We start from the raw sequence: 14,887 nt of genomic DNA, 5'->3' as shown, positions 1-14,887 counted from the left end.
ACGCGCAGCGGCGGCACCGAGGCGGCTTCCGGGGGCCGGCGGAACCGCCCCGTTCTCTCTGCTGCCGCCGCCATCATGGTACGTGCGGCCATGCCTCGCTCCGCCGGCCGGACGGCCTCGCCGCGCTCCCTTGCGCTCCTCTGCGCTCCCTGGCGCTCCCCTGCATCCCACCTGCTGCCTCAGCGCTCCCGCCCGCGCCTCCCTGCACCGGCACCCGCGGCGGCGGCGGGGAGCCCCCGCCCGCCTCACCCGCGCTAGGCCGGGGCTGCGCTCCGCGTGTTGTGCGGGCTCGGGCAGGGCCGGGCTCGGAGCGCGGCGGGACCGCGGCCTCTTTGCTGAAGCGTAGGGGTTTCGTGCAGTGCGACGTCTGTGCAGGAGCTGAAGGGAGTTTAGGGGAAAGATGGGGTAGGACTGTCTACAGGAGCATGTGGTGACGGGGCCAGAGGGAAATGGCTTCAAACCGAAAGACAGTAGGTTTAGATTAGATAGTAGGAGAAAAAATTTTACTGTGGAGGTGTTGGAAGTACTGGAACAGGTTGTCCAGAGATAGTGTGGTGCCCCATCCCTAGGAGTGTTAAGGACCTGCTTGGACGGAGATCTGAGCAACCTGGTGAAGTGGAAGATGTCCCTGCCAACAGCAGGGTGGTTGGGAGTAGGTGATCTTTAAACCATTCTGTGATTTTTTGGGGGAGCTCTTCTAAAGGCTCTCAAAGCCTCGAATCGGAAAGTGGCCTTGGGTGTGTTCTCACCTAACTCTGTCCGTTTCTGCCTGCTCTCCCAGGTGTTCAAGCGCTTCGTGGAAATAGGCAGAGTTGCCTTCATCTCCTTCGGGCCACATGCTGGCAAACTGGTGGCCATCGTGGATGTTATTGACCAAAATAGGGTAAGTTGTGGGTGCTGTGCCTGTATTTCCTCCTTTCCGCCTTAACAGAAGCTGATATGCTAAGGCTGTGTATATTGACTTAAATAGAAATTTTATTTTCAAATAAATGATTGATAGAAGAATAGGATTTAACAGCTGTTGTACTTGAAATCTTTAGGAGCATGCTTTTTCTCCCCAGCAAATGATACATCCCTCTTTCTACTGTGTTTCTTATGAATGGAATGGCATTAATGTTCGTGTAAAGTGAATATTTGGGCCAGGGGACTCTTCCTGTGCACATCTTAGTTTTGTGTGCCTTTTTTTTTAAATTCAGTTAGGTTTTTTTGTCAAAGGCAGGCCTTTAAAATTCTTTCTGTAAAGCTTGGCTTGTAAGGCAAAACTTAACAATCTCCACTTTTGTCTGCATAATACACGTTTCAGTTTTGCGTCAGTGTTGTTAAGATACTGTTCATATATTATTAGGAAGCAGCTGTCTAAATCAAATGCAATGAGAAAACTACTGCGAACCCCAACATTTGTTTCCCTTTCTCAGGCACTGGTGGATGGCCCCTGCAGTGGTGTCAGGAGGCAGGCCATGCCCTTCAAGTGCATGCAGCTGACTGACTTTGTCCTGAAGTTCCCACACAGGTGAGTTGGCATCTTTCTTGACCTGTGTAAAAAAACCCATGCTGTCACCTGATGACTGATCCTTGCTAAGACTAGAAAGTTCAAACAGTAGTGGATTAACAGTAAAAAACAGGCAGACTGATACTATAGTTAAATATATTTAGGTTTTCATTGCCAGTGTTGGCTGATAGCTGCTGTTCATGAGCAAAGGAAGTATCACAACAGTTGAGGCATCTCACAGGTAGTTCTGTGGTGGATGGTGGGGGGGAAAGCAATGTAAATGCTGCTGCAACTTTGCTTTTGCTACTGCTTAATTCACCTTTAAGCATTAAATAGGTTCCCTGCCTACAGAACTACACTGGAATTGCATTATGTTCTTTTAGCTCAGTCAATGTATGAATTTCTGTAATTTAGAGCCAAAAAAGGGCAGTGCTTCTGATCCTGAAGCTGTGCTGGATAGCTGGTCATTTGAACAGGGAGGTGGATTGGGAGCAGATCCCTGAGGTTCATGCAGTGACACAGGGTCTGGTTGGAGGTCCTCCCAGGGTTCAGTACTGGGCTCAGTATCGTTTAACTTACTCATCAGTAATGAGTGTGAATGAAGGGGCAGAGGCCTCCTCAGCAAGTTCATTGATGATACAAAGCTGGGAGGAGCGGCTGGTATCCCAGAGTGCTGTGCTACCATTCAAAAGGATCTCAGGTTGGAGAGACAGGCAGAGAGGAAACTTTTGAAGTTCATTAAGGGCAGGTGGAGGATCCTGCACCTGGGGAACAATAATCCCGAGCACCTGTACATGCTTGAGGCCAACTTGCTGGAAAGCAGCTCTCAGAGAAGGACCTGGGGGTCCTGGTGGACAACAAGCTGTCCCTGAGCCAGCAGTGTCCTTGTGGCCAGGAAGGCCAATGGTATCCTGGGGGCGTTAGAAAGAGTATGGACAGCAGGGCAATGGAGGTGATCCTACCATGGTAAGGCCAACCAACATCTGGAGTGCTGTGTCCAGTTCTGGGCTCCTCAGGATCTCCTGGAGCTCAGGTGACCGAGCACTGGAACAGGTTGCCGAGAGAAGTGGTGGAGTCTCCCTCACTGGAGTTACTCAAGAACCCTCTGGAAACCTGTGCAATGTGCTCTGGAAGACCCTGCTTGAGCAGGGAGATTGGAGCAGGTGACCCCATTGTGGTCCCTTCCAACCTGACCCATCCTGTGATTCTGTCAGTTCTAGTGAAGCACTTATTTAACAAAATTTAATTAGGCTACAGAGATACATGTGACATTGACTTGAATTAAGGTGTCTGAAGGACTGTAGTAGAGTCATCTTCCCTTGAATGAAATTTGGGAGGCCAGCATCAGGGAGAACCTTTCTTTAATAAAGACTCTGAATATGATTTTATGACTATTCCAATGCAGTGCTCGTCAGAAGTGTGTGCGACTTGCCTGGGAGAAGGAAAATATAAATGAAAAATGGTCCGCAACAAGATGGGCAAAGAAGATTGAAGCCCGAGAAAAGGTAAAGTGTTTCACTGGATGAGGAGTACATGTACTGCTCCTGTTTTGTAAAATTAGCTGCAGTCTAAAGGCTGCACATTTTCAATAGCAAGCTAGGATTAAAGATAGACAAGTCATAGGTTTTTAACTTAACAGCTTAAACTTCTTGTATTTTAACAGTGAACGTGGTTTTGTTCAGTTATTTCTGTAACAGCCTGTTTTCGTGCATGTCTTTTCCTGCATCTTGGGGTGGTGCAAAGGCCTTAAGTTGTGAACTAGTTCCAGAAGTGCAGCTAAACCTCATTTGGAGAAGATGAGTTACTTTTGGAATGCTGTGTTGTACTACTTGTACATTATCAGAGTTTCATGACTGATTCTTTTCACACAGAAAGCCAAGATGACTGACTTTGATCGCTACAAGGTGATGAAAGCGAAGAGAATGGTAAGTGTTTGAGTGCTGCTTCTTTATGAGGTTAATGCTTGTGACTCTCAATTTAGAGTCACTTCCAGTGTTAGTAGCTGGCTTGGGTTACAGGGTGACACTGTGGGTGTGAATGCCCACATTTCCATTAATTTTCCGTGCTTCTTTGTGTTTCATCACTTTCTCTTGTGTAGTCGGTCAGACTTGAACTTGTATAATCCATGTATCAGTCCTCCCAAGTTGCAGCTGAGGAAGGAATTGCCTGCTGCTAAAATCAAATATTCTGGGTGGGTTGCTCTTAGTATTCACCTCTAATAAAAATCATAAGAAATATTGAGATGCCTAAACTAGCAGCTAGAATGATAATGTCCACTTGGTAGATTGGAACAGTTTTAGGTGGAATTTGACATTTCAGATACGATACATGGTAAAGGGTGATAATGAAGAGAGGCAGAATCTGAAAGCTTAGAATTTCAGTTAAGGCACAGTATTTGAACTTTTGTCTTTTCATTCTGATAAAGTGTAAACATTTTCTTTTTTTTAACAGAGAAACAGAATCATCAAGCATGAAATGAAGAAGCTCCAGAGGATGGCTTCTAAAAAAGGCAAGAAGCCAGAGAAGGAAACAAAGGGCAAAAAGCCAGAGAAGGCACCCAAGGCTAAGAAGCCAGAGAAGGCACCAGCACCGAAGACACAGAAGGCACAGAAATAAAATGAACTTGTCATTATGTATAACTGTGTGTCCTTGTTCTGATTTTAAAATTACAAACATTTGATTTAAATTGTCATCATATGTTTGTTTTTATTTCTGACCAAGAACTGTTGTCTGTCTCATTTTTTAATATCCCAAGTGTAGTATTGCCCAGGAACATGCAGAAATGCTTTTGCTATGCTATGCCCAGTACTCTATACCCAATGCCAGGTGAAATAATTGCATTCCCAGTTATTTGAAGTAGGTCAGATCCTGACGTTTAAAAGCAGTCTGCTATTGGAATTGGTTGGGAATTCAACCAATACAAATTCAGCCAAATACAAAATTATTACACAGTGTTGAGTGTATAATTACACTAATATTATGTATAAATTCAGATACATGCTGAAAGGATATGTTCTGGTTAGAATACAAGAATGTCAGTGTTTGAAAGAATTGATACACTGCTGTTCAAACACTAAAGTGTTTTCTAAAAAACTTCACACTGTTAAAGTATTGACCTGGAGTATTGGATGCTTCATATGTCAAACACCATAGTTGCCCTGTAAGTTCAGTTACAGTACAGTAATTTCACGACCATAAGGTGCACCAGACTATAAAGCGCACTTTTTTTTTTTGCAGCAAGGCTCTGCCCCCAGCTCCCCCTGTGTGGTTTCTGGCCGAGGCCTCGCCTCAACCCAGCAGCCATTGGCCCCCGGGACTGCCTGGACCCGGGAGCGGGGGAGCCACAGGCCCCCTGGCCCCCATTCACCCGGCAGCCATGGGCCCCCAGGCCCGCCTCCACCTGGCAGGGGTGGTGCTGTGGGCCCCTGGGCCCGCCTCCATCCGGCTGCTGTGGCACTGCCGGCTCCTCCCATGGCTCACAACCTTCTGGGTAGGCAAATTTTGCAACTTTGTACATCAGTGTACATCAGATAAGGCGCACCGGACTATAAGGCGCACTTCCGGGTTCGAGGGAAAATTTTAGTCAAAAGGGTGTGCCTTATAGTCGTGAAATTACTGTAATTTGTGATGTATTAACGAGATGGAAATTGTTGGCATGTATTTCAGTATGCTTGCTTTTCAGAATGTTTAAGGATAGGATTTTGTGTCAAGACCTGAGGTTAACTCCAATTCCTTGAGCTATGCAGCATATAACTTCCACTATTTAATCAAGTAAAAGAGAGCACGACCTAAAAATCAGTTTGTCTGAAACACTGAACTGCTCAATTTAGTCTTTGCATCATAAAATAATGTTTTCAAATCTCAGTGTCAGCATCCATGTAATTTCCTGTGTTTCCTCCTGTAGTTTCTTGGCAGGAGATGTATTTTCTTCAGGTTGAATGGAGAAATCATGTAAGTCTGAGGTATCTGGTAATTTAAAAGCAAATTACTTTTTTGTCAAATATAAATTGGAAGAAGTATATATTTTTAAAAATAAAGGCTGTGAGACCTTTATGTTGTCATATACATACTCAAATATATGTTGTCAAATACACTGATAAGTATATGTTGTTAAAAATGTGTGCTTTAACTATTTACATGGTTAGTGCTGCTTTCAGCCAGCATTAGGCATACCCAAACCCTAAGAAGTATACAGTGTTGTCTTGAGCTATTTATGTACCCTTGGAAATAGAGTTCAAGCACATGGTTGATAGGAAGGGATATAGCTGCTAAGGGGAAAACAAAAATCAGAAATTATGCAAATTCGGACTAAAAGCCATGTTCAAGTGTCTGGGGACCTTGATTTTAAATTGGATTTTGAAGTGATTAAATCCACCTACTCTGAAACTCTTTAACTTGAAAGTAACATCAAAGTTCTATCAACCTGGAGGTCCTTTAAGGTGAAAGATTTGTCCCTCATGGTTCTTGATTTTTTATGTACTACTGTTAAGCTTGATTATATAAGACTGAAAGAAAAAATGATCGAAGTGCAGAAAATAGACGTGCCTTCAATCATAAGTAGCTCAGAAATGCTTTTTCTACACCATTTACTTGTTTTTAAAGGTACTGTCTTCCCCAGAACATCTTTGCCTATGACTGCAGCAATTTATCCATGTTTTCATTCCTACCACTTGGCAGCTGCTGAGGCAGCTGAAGCTTTTTCATTATAGTAATCCTTGGGAGCTGGGATTGTCCTGAAGAGTGATCTGGTAATGGTGTAAAACACACGTGGAGGGTTGTGTCTGCTCTAGCACTGCACCACAAAAGTGGGACATTAAAGATTTAGGCACTTCTGAAGAGAGAGATGGTTCTCTGCCTTGAAAGCTGGGCTCTGCAACACCCCACCTAACAAACAGTCAAAGTATTTTTTTGTTGCAATTTGTCCGGACGGGTAAAGAGCAATAACAGAATAGATCGGGTTTTGGTACCTGCACTGTGCATTTCTGACTGGGTGATCCTTGTCAGCAACATCTGGTGCCCCTTTCAGCAGCTCATGAAACCTCTCTAAAACCTGCAGATCATTACTGTGGGCAAGCCACCTTCCTTTCAGTCCGCACGAGCGTTGTCCAGCCCTCTGGGCTGGTTCTTCCTTTTTATAAAGCTACAGAAGGGGAAGACGAATAACTACAGGAGTGCAGTTTGTTTCTGAAGGTTACCACACGATGGCAACGTTCGCTCTTTGTAAGGTTCTTCCTAAGGCCAGGCAATTGTGCTGCCTTCCCGTGCGAGGAATGGGGCCGAACAAAAGGGGCGGCACAAACGCTTGAGAGCAGTGAACGTGCTTAGCCAATTCTTCGTTTTGCCTTTATCGTTGACTAAGGTGTACTTTGCTGGACTATGGATATGCTTCTTATTTTACTTTGTGGAGCTGAGCATAAAGAAATGGGGTCTGCTGTTTAGAAAGAGCTTAAAGTGAAGTCTCTGTGTTTTCTCATATCATTTCATACAGAATATGTAGTGGGCTTGCTGGGGGCAGAGCAGGGCATCCTGCTAAGATCAGCAGATAATTGCTGTATTTCCTAAACCAATACCAGTACTTGGCAAACCCAGTCCTAATCTCTGTGCTGCAGAGACTGGGAGACATGAGCAATTCTAGGAGTAGGATTAGGACCCCTTGGCATGATCTGTAGTTAAAAGATGTAAAATCAATTACTGTGAACCAGCCACAGTTCTGGGCCAACTGATTTGCTGGTGATGCATATTTCTTCTTGAAAAAAATGCTGTATTTGCATTCTTTTGGTTCTTGACTAGCATGTCTGTTAGTGTGTTTGACATGTGAATGTGTTTCAATTTTTTCATTGAGATGTAATAGACTTGAAAGAGAAATCTCTGCATTTACTGTTGGACTTGTGACAAATTTGGTCTAATTTATAGCTCTATTTATTTTGTCTTGCTTCAATTATAGTCCACCTTAAATGTTTCCAGCCCCATAAAGTTTCTCTGCTTTTCTCTTGTGCAAACTGATAAAATGTCTCTGAAAGCTCCACGTGCCCGCCTTTTATCTAGATGGAGTGCTAATTTCTATTCACAGCATTATTGGTATATCAGTGAGTACAGCTTGCAAGGATGTAGTAAGAGGAGCAAATTACAGGGATGACTGTATGATCTACATATGTCAGGTCTTCAGTTTTTTGTTATTCCATTTTATAATTCTGGGGGAATGGAGGGCGGCTGGGTTGGTTTGCTTAGGGGGTTAATTTGAGAATTTTTAATGTTGTTTTGAGTTTGAAGTTGCATATACTATTGTCACACTCAGGTACTTTTGAGTTTGTACTGGGATTTCCTTCACTGAAGCAGAAAGATCAGCTTTTACCAGTTTAAACACGACACCCCTGGTTGTCCTGCAGTCCTTGTCCCTGCCTTGACACCGGCCCCGTGTGTACAGTGATCTAGCCACACCCTTTTCCCTGCACAAGCTTCATTTCTGGGGGCTGTGCAACTTTCATGGTGTCCTTAAGTGGGAATGTGGCCCAAGCTTCACTTTGTGCAGCTGTCCTTGTATTATGTTCTTGTTTTAGACAAACAAAGCTGGTCATCTTTCCTCATCTCCCTTTCAGTGATGATAAAACTGAGTGGGCTCCAGGCAGGTCTTTCTGTCAGACTCTCTACCTCCTCCATAAGCTTTCAGACCACTATATGCATCCAAATTAGAGAAGTCTTCCACCTGCAGTCAGCTGTTTGTGCTGGTCACCAACATAAAAATCATACCATTTGCACCAGCACAGAACCACTTCCTCCTTCCTAAACTGCATTGACTCAGTTCTTGTTACAAAGGAAGTACTTTTTATCATTTCCCTGGTGATCCCTGGTTGGAGGGTATTTTTCAGGATTATTTAGTTCTGTAACTGTTCCTCGCACATAGTGAAAAGAGGCCCTTAGCAGAGCTCAGATGTTTCCTTGCATCCGCTTTGGGCTGCTAGTGGAGTACAAGTGGTGTTTTGGAGCACTGTGCCCTGATAAAGGTTTATGTGGCAGAATCTTATCAGGAAATTCTGCTCTGATGAAAATGAGAGATACTTCAAAAAAGTAATGGTTTGCATATTTAAATAGCATGAAAGAATATTATCTTTGAGATTTGCTGGAACTTTACCTAAGGACACACAGTGGGAGAGCACAACAACTGAATATTTTTCACAAGAACAAGTCAAGACTTTTTATAGCCACTGAGCCTTCTATCTATAAAAGAAGGGGCCATTGCTGGCTCTGTTATTGCCACAGTCAGGTGCTATGTAAAAATGTCCTAAAGAAGAGATGGAAAATAGGCTTGAGGCTTTTTCCTTCTTCCTTCTCTCCCTTCCTGGGCAATAACTTTACAGTGAGGGGTTCCTTCCTTGTTTATCTTATATTTCTACTGCTTGTCTCATTCATATTGCACATGTGAGTCTTAGCTCATCCTGGAAGTCTCTGTGGATAATGCAAAAAAAATTAGAGTTCATGGCATAATGAAATAAATTAAGTCTGACTAGCTGAAAGTGGCATCATTTTTGCTTGCTTGAAGCATTTTTCAAGGTCCAGGGAGAAGCTGACAAGCTGCTCTGTTGGTGATGCATACAGATCCTCATCCCAGATGTGAGCAGGCTTCCTCAACTCCTACACACCTGAACGTGACCTTGGAAGGAAGATTTGTTCATACTGGACATGCCAGATCTCTGCTGGCAGTGCGGCAGGTCTAGAGTAGGAGGCAGTTACATTTAAATGTCAATGCAGGCCATTGTGCCACAGGACAATTATTCCAACAGGAGACTGAAAAGCATCCACACACTCCATGCTGCAAAATAATTTCTAGCATCCTATCGAAAATTTGAAATTGTGGTCAGAAGAAAGTCCCAGTGCCATGCCACAGGATGAGAGTGCCCAAGGTCGAAGGCACTGCCAACAACTCTGGGTGGTCACTGCTCAGACAGGAAATTCATTGTTTTCATGGTCCTTGGAAGGACAACATGCCTGACAGGCTAGACTCTGACAATCTGACCTTTCTTTCTGGCCACTCTACTCAAAACTTCAGAGAAATCCAGCTCCATGGCTATTGCTTTGTACCATTAGCAGAAGATAGAAAGCCATCCCTGGGGGCATGGACAGGATGAAATGCCCATGCCCTTCAGTTCCCTCCTCTCCTCTTCTATCCTGCCATACTGGGAGTGACAAAGGTTCACAGCCCACTCCCTCTCCTGTCTGAAAGTTCCCAGAACCTAATCCTCTGATTATTAGAAACCTTCTAATTGTCAACCTAAATTTATTCATGACCAATTTATAACCAGGAGGCTCCACTTCTTGCTTCTGTAACTGCAGGGCTGTCAGGAAAGATTCATGAGCCCATATGTTGGTCAGACCCTATTTTCAGCAGTCACAATTCAAAGCTCTCAGATTAAATACTGCCTGAATGTTCCATGTGTTAATGCATACACTTTCCCCCATCCTGGCATCACAGTGACAGAGGACTTTTCCCTAGAGCGAAGGTGTGTACACCGCCAATAGAGTGTCTTTGTGGTCCCAACTTAAGCATGTGCCAATAACTCCTTCCAGGAAAAGAAACAGATCGCTTCTGTCTTGTTTTCTCTCTCTTATTTTTTGGGGGGGTGAAAATGTTCCATGCATCAGTCTGTGTCCATTTTCCCCTTTTTTTTCCTGTGTGATCCTGCGGGAGGTTTTTGCTGAGATGCTCTGAGGAAAGTGAAGTCATATGCTACCTTGATGTCCCCTGGGCTTGGGACACTGGCACACAGCAAACCCAGCAAGGTAGGCTCTGCCCCCAGGATCTGGCCTGTTCACATGCAGAGGTAGGAATTGACCTCTGGCAAGGTCTTGGAGAGCCACAGTCACACTCTGTGGGGAGGCAGGCCATGCAGTACCAGTAGCTGCTAACGTGAATCTCAGGCAGCAACACTCTGCTCCCTCCCAGCATTGTCTGTACTCCCTTCCAGGCTTCCTGAAAGCTACTTGCAGTTTTAAACCATGAAGAAGCTCTGTGAGAACCACTGTTCGCCCTGGCCCTGTCCGTGAGGTGCAAGAGCAGGCAGGGACGAGCTGAGCTGCTCCCTGCGTAGCCTCACCACACCTCCTTTTCTCAAGCGCCTCCAGAGCAAGATGAACTTGGACAACTCCTGCTCAGGAAGCCAAGGGAATCAGCCATGCATCTCTCTGAACCCCCATACTAAATCTTAGCCCCTCCAAGCCCAAGTAATCTATGCACTAATTTTGTAACTCTTCAGGCATTCTTTCTGTGATGATATAGAGTTTCCAGTGACTTTTGCTGGCCACCTTCCGTAAGTGTGGTAGCAGTGATGCCTTAAGTTTTAGTGTTCATATTATCCGGACTCTGTACTGCATTAGTATGTGACTCTGAACTTCATATAAGTGTTAGGGAGTTCTCCTCACAGTTTAGTTAGACAAAACCATGCTTTTCCAGCTGAGAACCAAGGACACAGCTTTGGACCCAAAAAGTATAAATGACAGCAAACTTGAGGAGAGCAATCTGGGAGGATGGGATGTCATAACCTGAAGCTGTAATTGGACAATTAACCCCAATATGTAATAGACCAAAAGTTATAAAAGTGCGAAAACTTATGATCCGGCATCCGTCTTGGGTGGAGCCACAGCCAGGCTCTTGTACTGCCTAAGAGGTATCCTTTAAATGCCTTTTTTAAAAAAAGCCTACTTTATTCCTTTAACTCTGTCTAGCCTCTGCTCTAGGTAGCTTCTCAAGACATCAGGACATGTGGATGGCTAGACAAAGCCTTAGTTAAGAAGAAGTGAGGAACTACAAGTGTAATGATTTCCAACTAACATGGTTTTGAGGTCAGACTCATAATCTTCTCGAGGAGAGAACAGCATCTGTGCTGGCAGGGCACATCTGGGTGTCTCCAAAGCAATGGACACAGCACTAGATGCCCTTTTTATTTTGCAAATGGTATCATTTACAGGGACTGCTTTACTTACTAGATGAGAAACTGTCACAACAACAGATCACAAAATGAGACATCAGCTTTTATATGGGGTAGAACTGTTCTTCATCCAACATCCCTAATTTTCAAACAGTGATCAAGTTAAGGATACACAGACACACACACATTTATTTGCTATTGAAGATTGCAGATGGTGCAGGATTAGTGGGATACTAAATGATAGACATCTGAATCTCTTGATCTACACGGGAATAGTCAAAAAGAAGGGTGTTTTGGATTCAGTGAAGTGCTGGAGTTTGTATCTAAAAAGTAGAAAGAGAGAGGAAGAAAAGATAAGGCTTAAAAAAGGGAACTCCCTGCCTTGGGAAGGACTGACTGAAGATGGGTAAAATACAGGTAGAAAGTCAGTGTTGGAGTTCAAGTTGTTATACCAGCTGCTGATGGAACCCTGTTGGGGCACCCATGTTGTGCCACCTGGAAGGCTCACTCTCTCCCATGGGTTTGGGATGCTACGACATGGCTGGGCTGTCATGACTGTTTTCACATGGGGCTGAAGTTCAATTGCTTCTAAAAGCTGGTGGAGGATGGTAATAACACATCAAGCGTCTTGGACATGGAACATGGGTGGTAAGATTTTTTTTTCCTGGCTGAACATGGGAGAGCTTTAAAAACAGCCCTTAGAAATTAAAAAGCAAACAGAGAACCCTAACTCATTTGACTCAACTCATACTCTGTAGAAACAATACTGTGTTCTGACTAGCGATTCAGAGTCTGTAGCATTTCTCTAAAATGCTAAACTGGAGGAATGAGTAATCACCTCTGAAGGACTTAATAACTCTTTGTCCCTTCCTCCATATGCTTGTGTTTGAGTCATGACAACAAGGAGGATACAATAGGTATTTGTGGGAAGTATAAAGCCTGTGCACTCAGGGAACGTGTGGTTCCTCTACAGATGTTATTGTTTTCTCTGGCATCTTAAACACTGCTTATAAAGGATTACTCTCCCTTCAGGATGTGACCTCCCTACCTTCTGTCTTGAGTCAGACAAACGGTGACAAAGGCATCCCAGCAGCATTAATTTACTCTAATTACTGCATTGGGGGCGTGCAGCTTCTTCAGCATATTTATCAAAATTCACTGCATTCCATAAATGACTTGGGTGGGCTTATTTCCATGTGAACAATGAGGAAAACCGGAGATACAAGAGCTGTTCCCACACACAATGAACTGAAAGAAATCACCCACATCCAGGTCTTTCTCTGAGTTAGGGACCCTTGCTTGTCCCCTGTAGGAATACTGCTTGGCAAAGCAGGGGCATGAGTTCATGTCATGCTTTGAAACCAGATGCAAAACTCAGTTTTGCACATTACCTGCTTCTCAGCTTCGTCTGTGTCTCAGTGCCAGATCCAGTCTGAGCCCAAATCTCTCTTCATTCTGCAGAGTTCCTATAGCCTTCATTTCCATCTCTTTCACACCTCCTCAGAGAAAAGGCGAAGTACCAGAATTTCCTCTACAGTTCCTTAGTAAAGCATTGAGACCCATTACTAACAGATAGAGGAGATAGTGGGGTGGGAAGGAAAGAGAAATTTGAAGGCTTTCTGAACAGCTTGTTTTTAATCAGTGCTTGATAGGTATGATTTATCTGGGCAGGGTTTGGGTCTCAGAAATTCATTCAAGCTTATAATTATCTTGGCAGATGTGAAAAAGTCATATTCATAGCCCCTCAAACCTATTAAAGCCTCACACTTTTCTAAAAGGAAGAAAAAAAACCTTTCAGCTTTACTTTCTGAGAGGCAGAATAGCTTTCTGTTCTTTGACAGCTCTTGAAATCTGTCCCCTTTCCACTGCCTGTCTTTAGTTCCCAAGGGAGAAATGAATGCAGGTCCACTGGGACAGAAAGGGAAAGAAAAAAGCATTTCTGGGAAAGAACAAAAAAAATCAGCCGATTTTCATCCTTCTGCAAGCAGGCATTTCTTTATGAGGACAATCAAGTGGAAAGGCAAGTCAGTCTCTATGAAATGGAGTCAGGGTTATACCAGAAGATTTTGCAAGTGCCTGCAGTGGAGTAATTTGTGGGGAGCACAGAGGTGCTGCTGCGTGTGCAACAGCACCCAGAGCCTTCTTTGCTCTCCATTGGTTTCCTTGGATTTTGGCCTGCTTAGAGAACACTAGGAAGAGGTCTCAGCTCTCTTGTTTCCAAGTACTTGCTCCTGGCTGGATCTACCAGGAGATACCAGCAAACTGAGCCCCCTACACTGCTGTCCTGTGTCTTGCAACAAAAACAGAACAGCTTTTCCTCCTGCCTGAGTACAAGGTGAGAGGGATCAGGCTTGGGAGATCTTTGGTATTGGAAATTGTAGGTCAGCTGGCTGAGCACCTGGTGAGAGACGTGCCTGTTTTGGAGATTCACATTTTGCCTGCAAGCTGGGTGCAGTCTCAGCTCCAAGCTCTCCTCGATCTCCCTTTGCTGCCTCCACCTATTGAGAGTTTCTTGGAGTGGGGACTGTCCTTCATCCCGCAGAAGTGGTGTCTGTCTGATTGAAGGATCAACCTCAGCTAAAGTCAGAAAATGTCAGGGAAATCTCTGTATGTGTGAGTATGAATGCCTGTGAGAATGTGAGCAGAGGAGGTCAGGATAAAAAAGAAAAAGGAGAGAAGAAAAGCAGTTTCCACTGATCACATATTCACTAATTTTCCAGAATGCAGTAGCAGGGATGCTACTTATGGGATCTGGGGGCTGCAGTGGTGGGCTTAGGACTACCAGCTCAGGTTCTAAGTAGTCACAGCCCTATGGATTTGGGGAGTCCTCCTCAGGAAACTGGCATACAATGCATTTGGTTCTTAGGTCTCCTTTTTAAATCTGATTTTTGCACAGTGAATGTCATTAAAAAGCAGGGGAAAGAGGGGGAAATAATTTTTTAAAAATTTCATAATGCCAAGATTGGAGTGTTTGTTTCAAGACCCACTAGATTTACCTTACTGGTTTGGCCACTGATCACTTAAGTCTGTTTGCCACAGCAGCCTTCCAAGCCTGCTTCTGGTGTCAAATTCCTCAAATGTCAGGCATACATTTTAAAGGGTTATTTGTAGGGAGAGGCAATCCAGAGAGACCAGCCGGAGCGCTCGGCCTGTCAGTCAAGGTTCGCAGTGCTGCTGCGCTGACAGGAATCATTTTGACAGAAAATTGCATATAAATTGAATCATTTCAAAATTAAGAAAGAGAGATGAAAGCAAACGCTTCTGAAATGAGGTGTCACTGACAAGTTGTGATGCACAGGGCTCAGCCTCCAGAGTCCTGCAGATCCTTCCCCTGGCACTCGCTTTGCCTCTGTACAGGCCATCTTTGTGCCGAGGCCAATAACTAATTACTTCATGTTGCTAATTGTATTAAAAGTATTAGGTTATTATCTGCCCCCAGGGAACTGACCTGAAGGGAAGTGTTTCAGGATGTCCAGCG

At 44.3% G+C, this 14,887-nt stretch overlaps 1 protein-coding gene across 2 annotated transcripts; it reads left to right on the top strand.

Moving 5' to 3' along the window:
- On the top strand, positions 1 to 4,181 carry RPL14 (ribosomal protein L14). Of its 2 annotated transcripts, none has more exons than XM_033081109.1 (6): positions 1 to 78; positions 782 to 883; positions 1,416 to 1,510; positions 2,895 to 2,994; positions 3,361 to 3,414; positions 3,941 to 4,181. In XM_033081109.1, exons 1-6 carry the CDS (start codon positions 76 to 78, stop codon positions 4,103 to 4,105), a joined length of 519 nt encoding a protein of 172 aa, XP_032937000.1. In that variant the 5' UTR covers positions 1 to 75; the 3' UTR covers positions 4,106 to 4,181. The 2 variants fall into 2 exon arrangements, with proteins under 2 accessions (XP_032937000.1, XP_032936992.1); XM_033081101.2 differs by lacking the exon at positions 1 to 78 and adding an exon at positions 497 to 652.
- The last annotated feature ends 10,706 nt before the right edge of the window (positions 4,182 to 14,887 follow it).

This window comes from Catharus ustulatus, chromosome 1, assembly GCF_009819885.2.
Source record: "Catharus ustulatus isolate bCatUst1 chromosome 1, bCatUst1.pri.v2, whole genome shotgun sequence".
Taxonomy (NCBI): Eukaryota; Metazoa; Chordata; class Aves; order Passeriformes; family Turdidae; genus Catharus; species Catharus ustulatus.
This window is presented reverse-complemented; position numbering and strand designations above follow the sequence as displayed.

Coding starts and splice junctions, on each gene's coding strand:
- RPL14 (XM_033081101.2), top strand. CDS start 623: ATGTCCCTGCCAACAGCAGGGTGGTTGGGA. Junction 1,511..2,894: donor GTCCTGAAGTTCCCACACAG/GTGAGTTGGCAT, acceptor ATTCCAATGCAG/TGCTCGTCAGAAGTGTGTGC. Junction 2,995..3,360: donor AGATTGAAGCCCGAGAAAAG/GTAAAGTGTTTC, acceptor CTTTTCACACAG/AAAGCCAAGATGACTGACTT.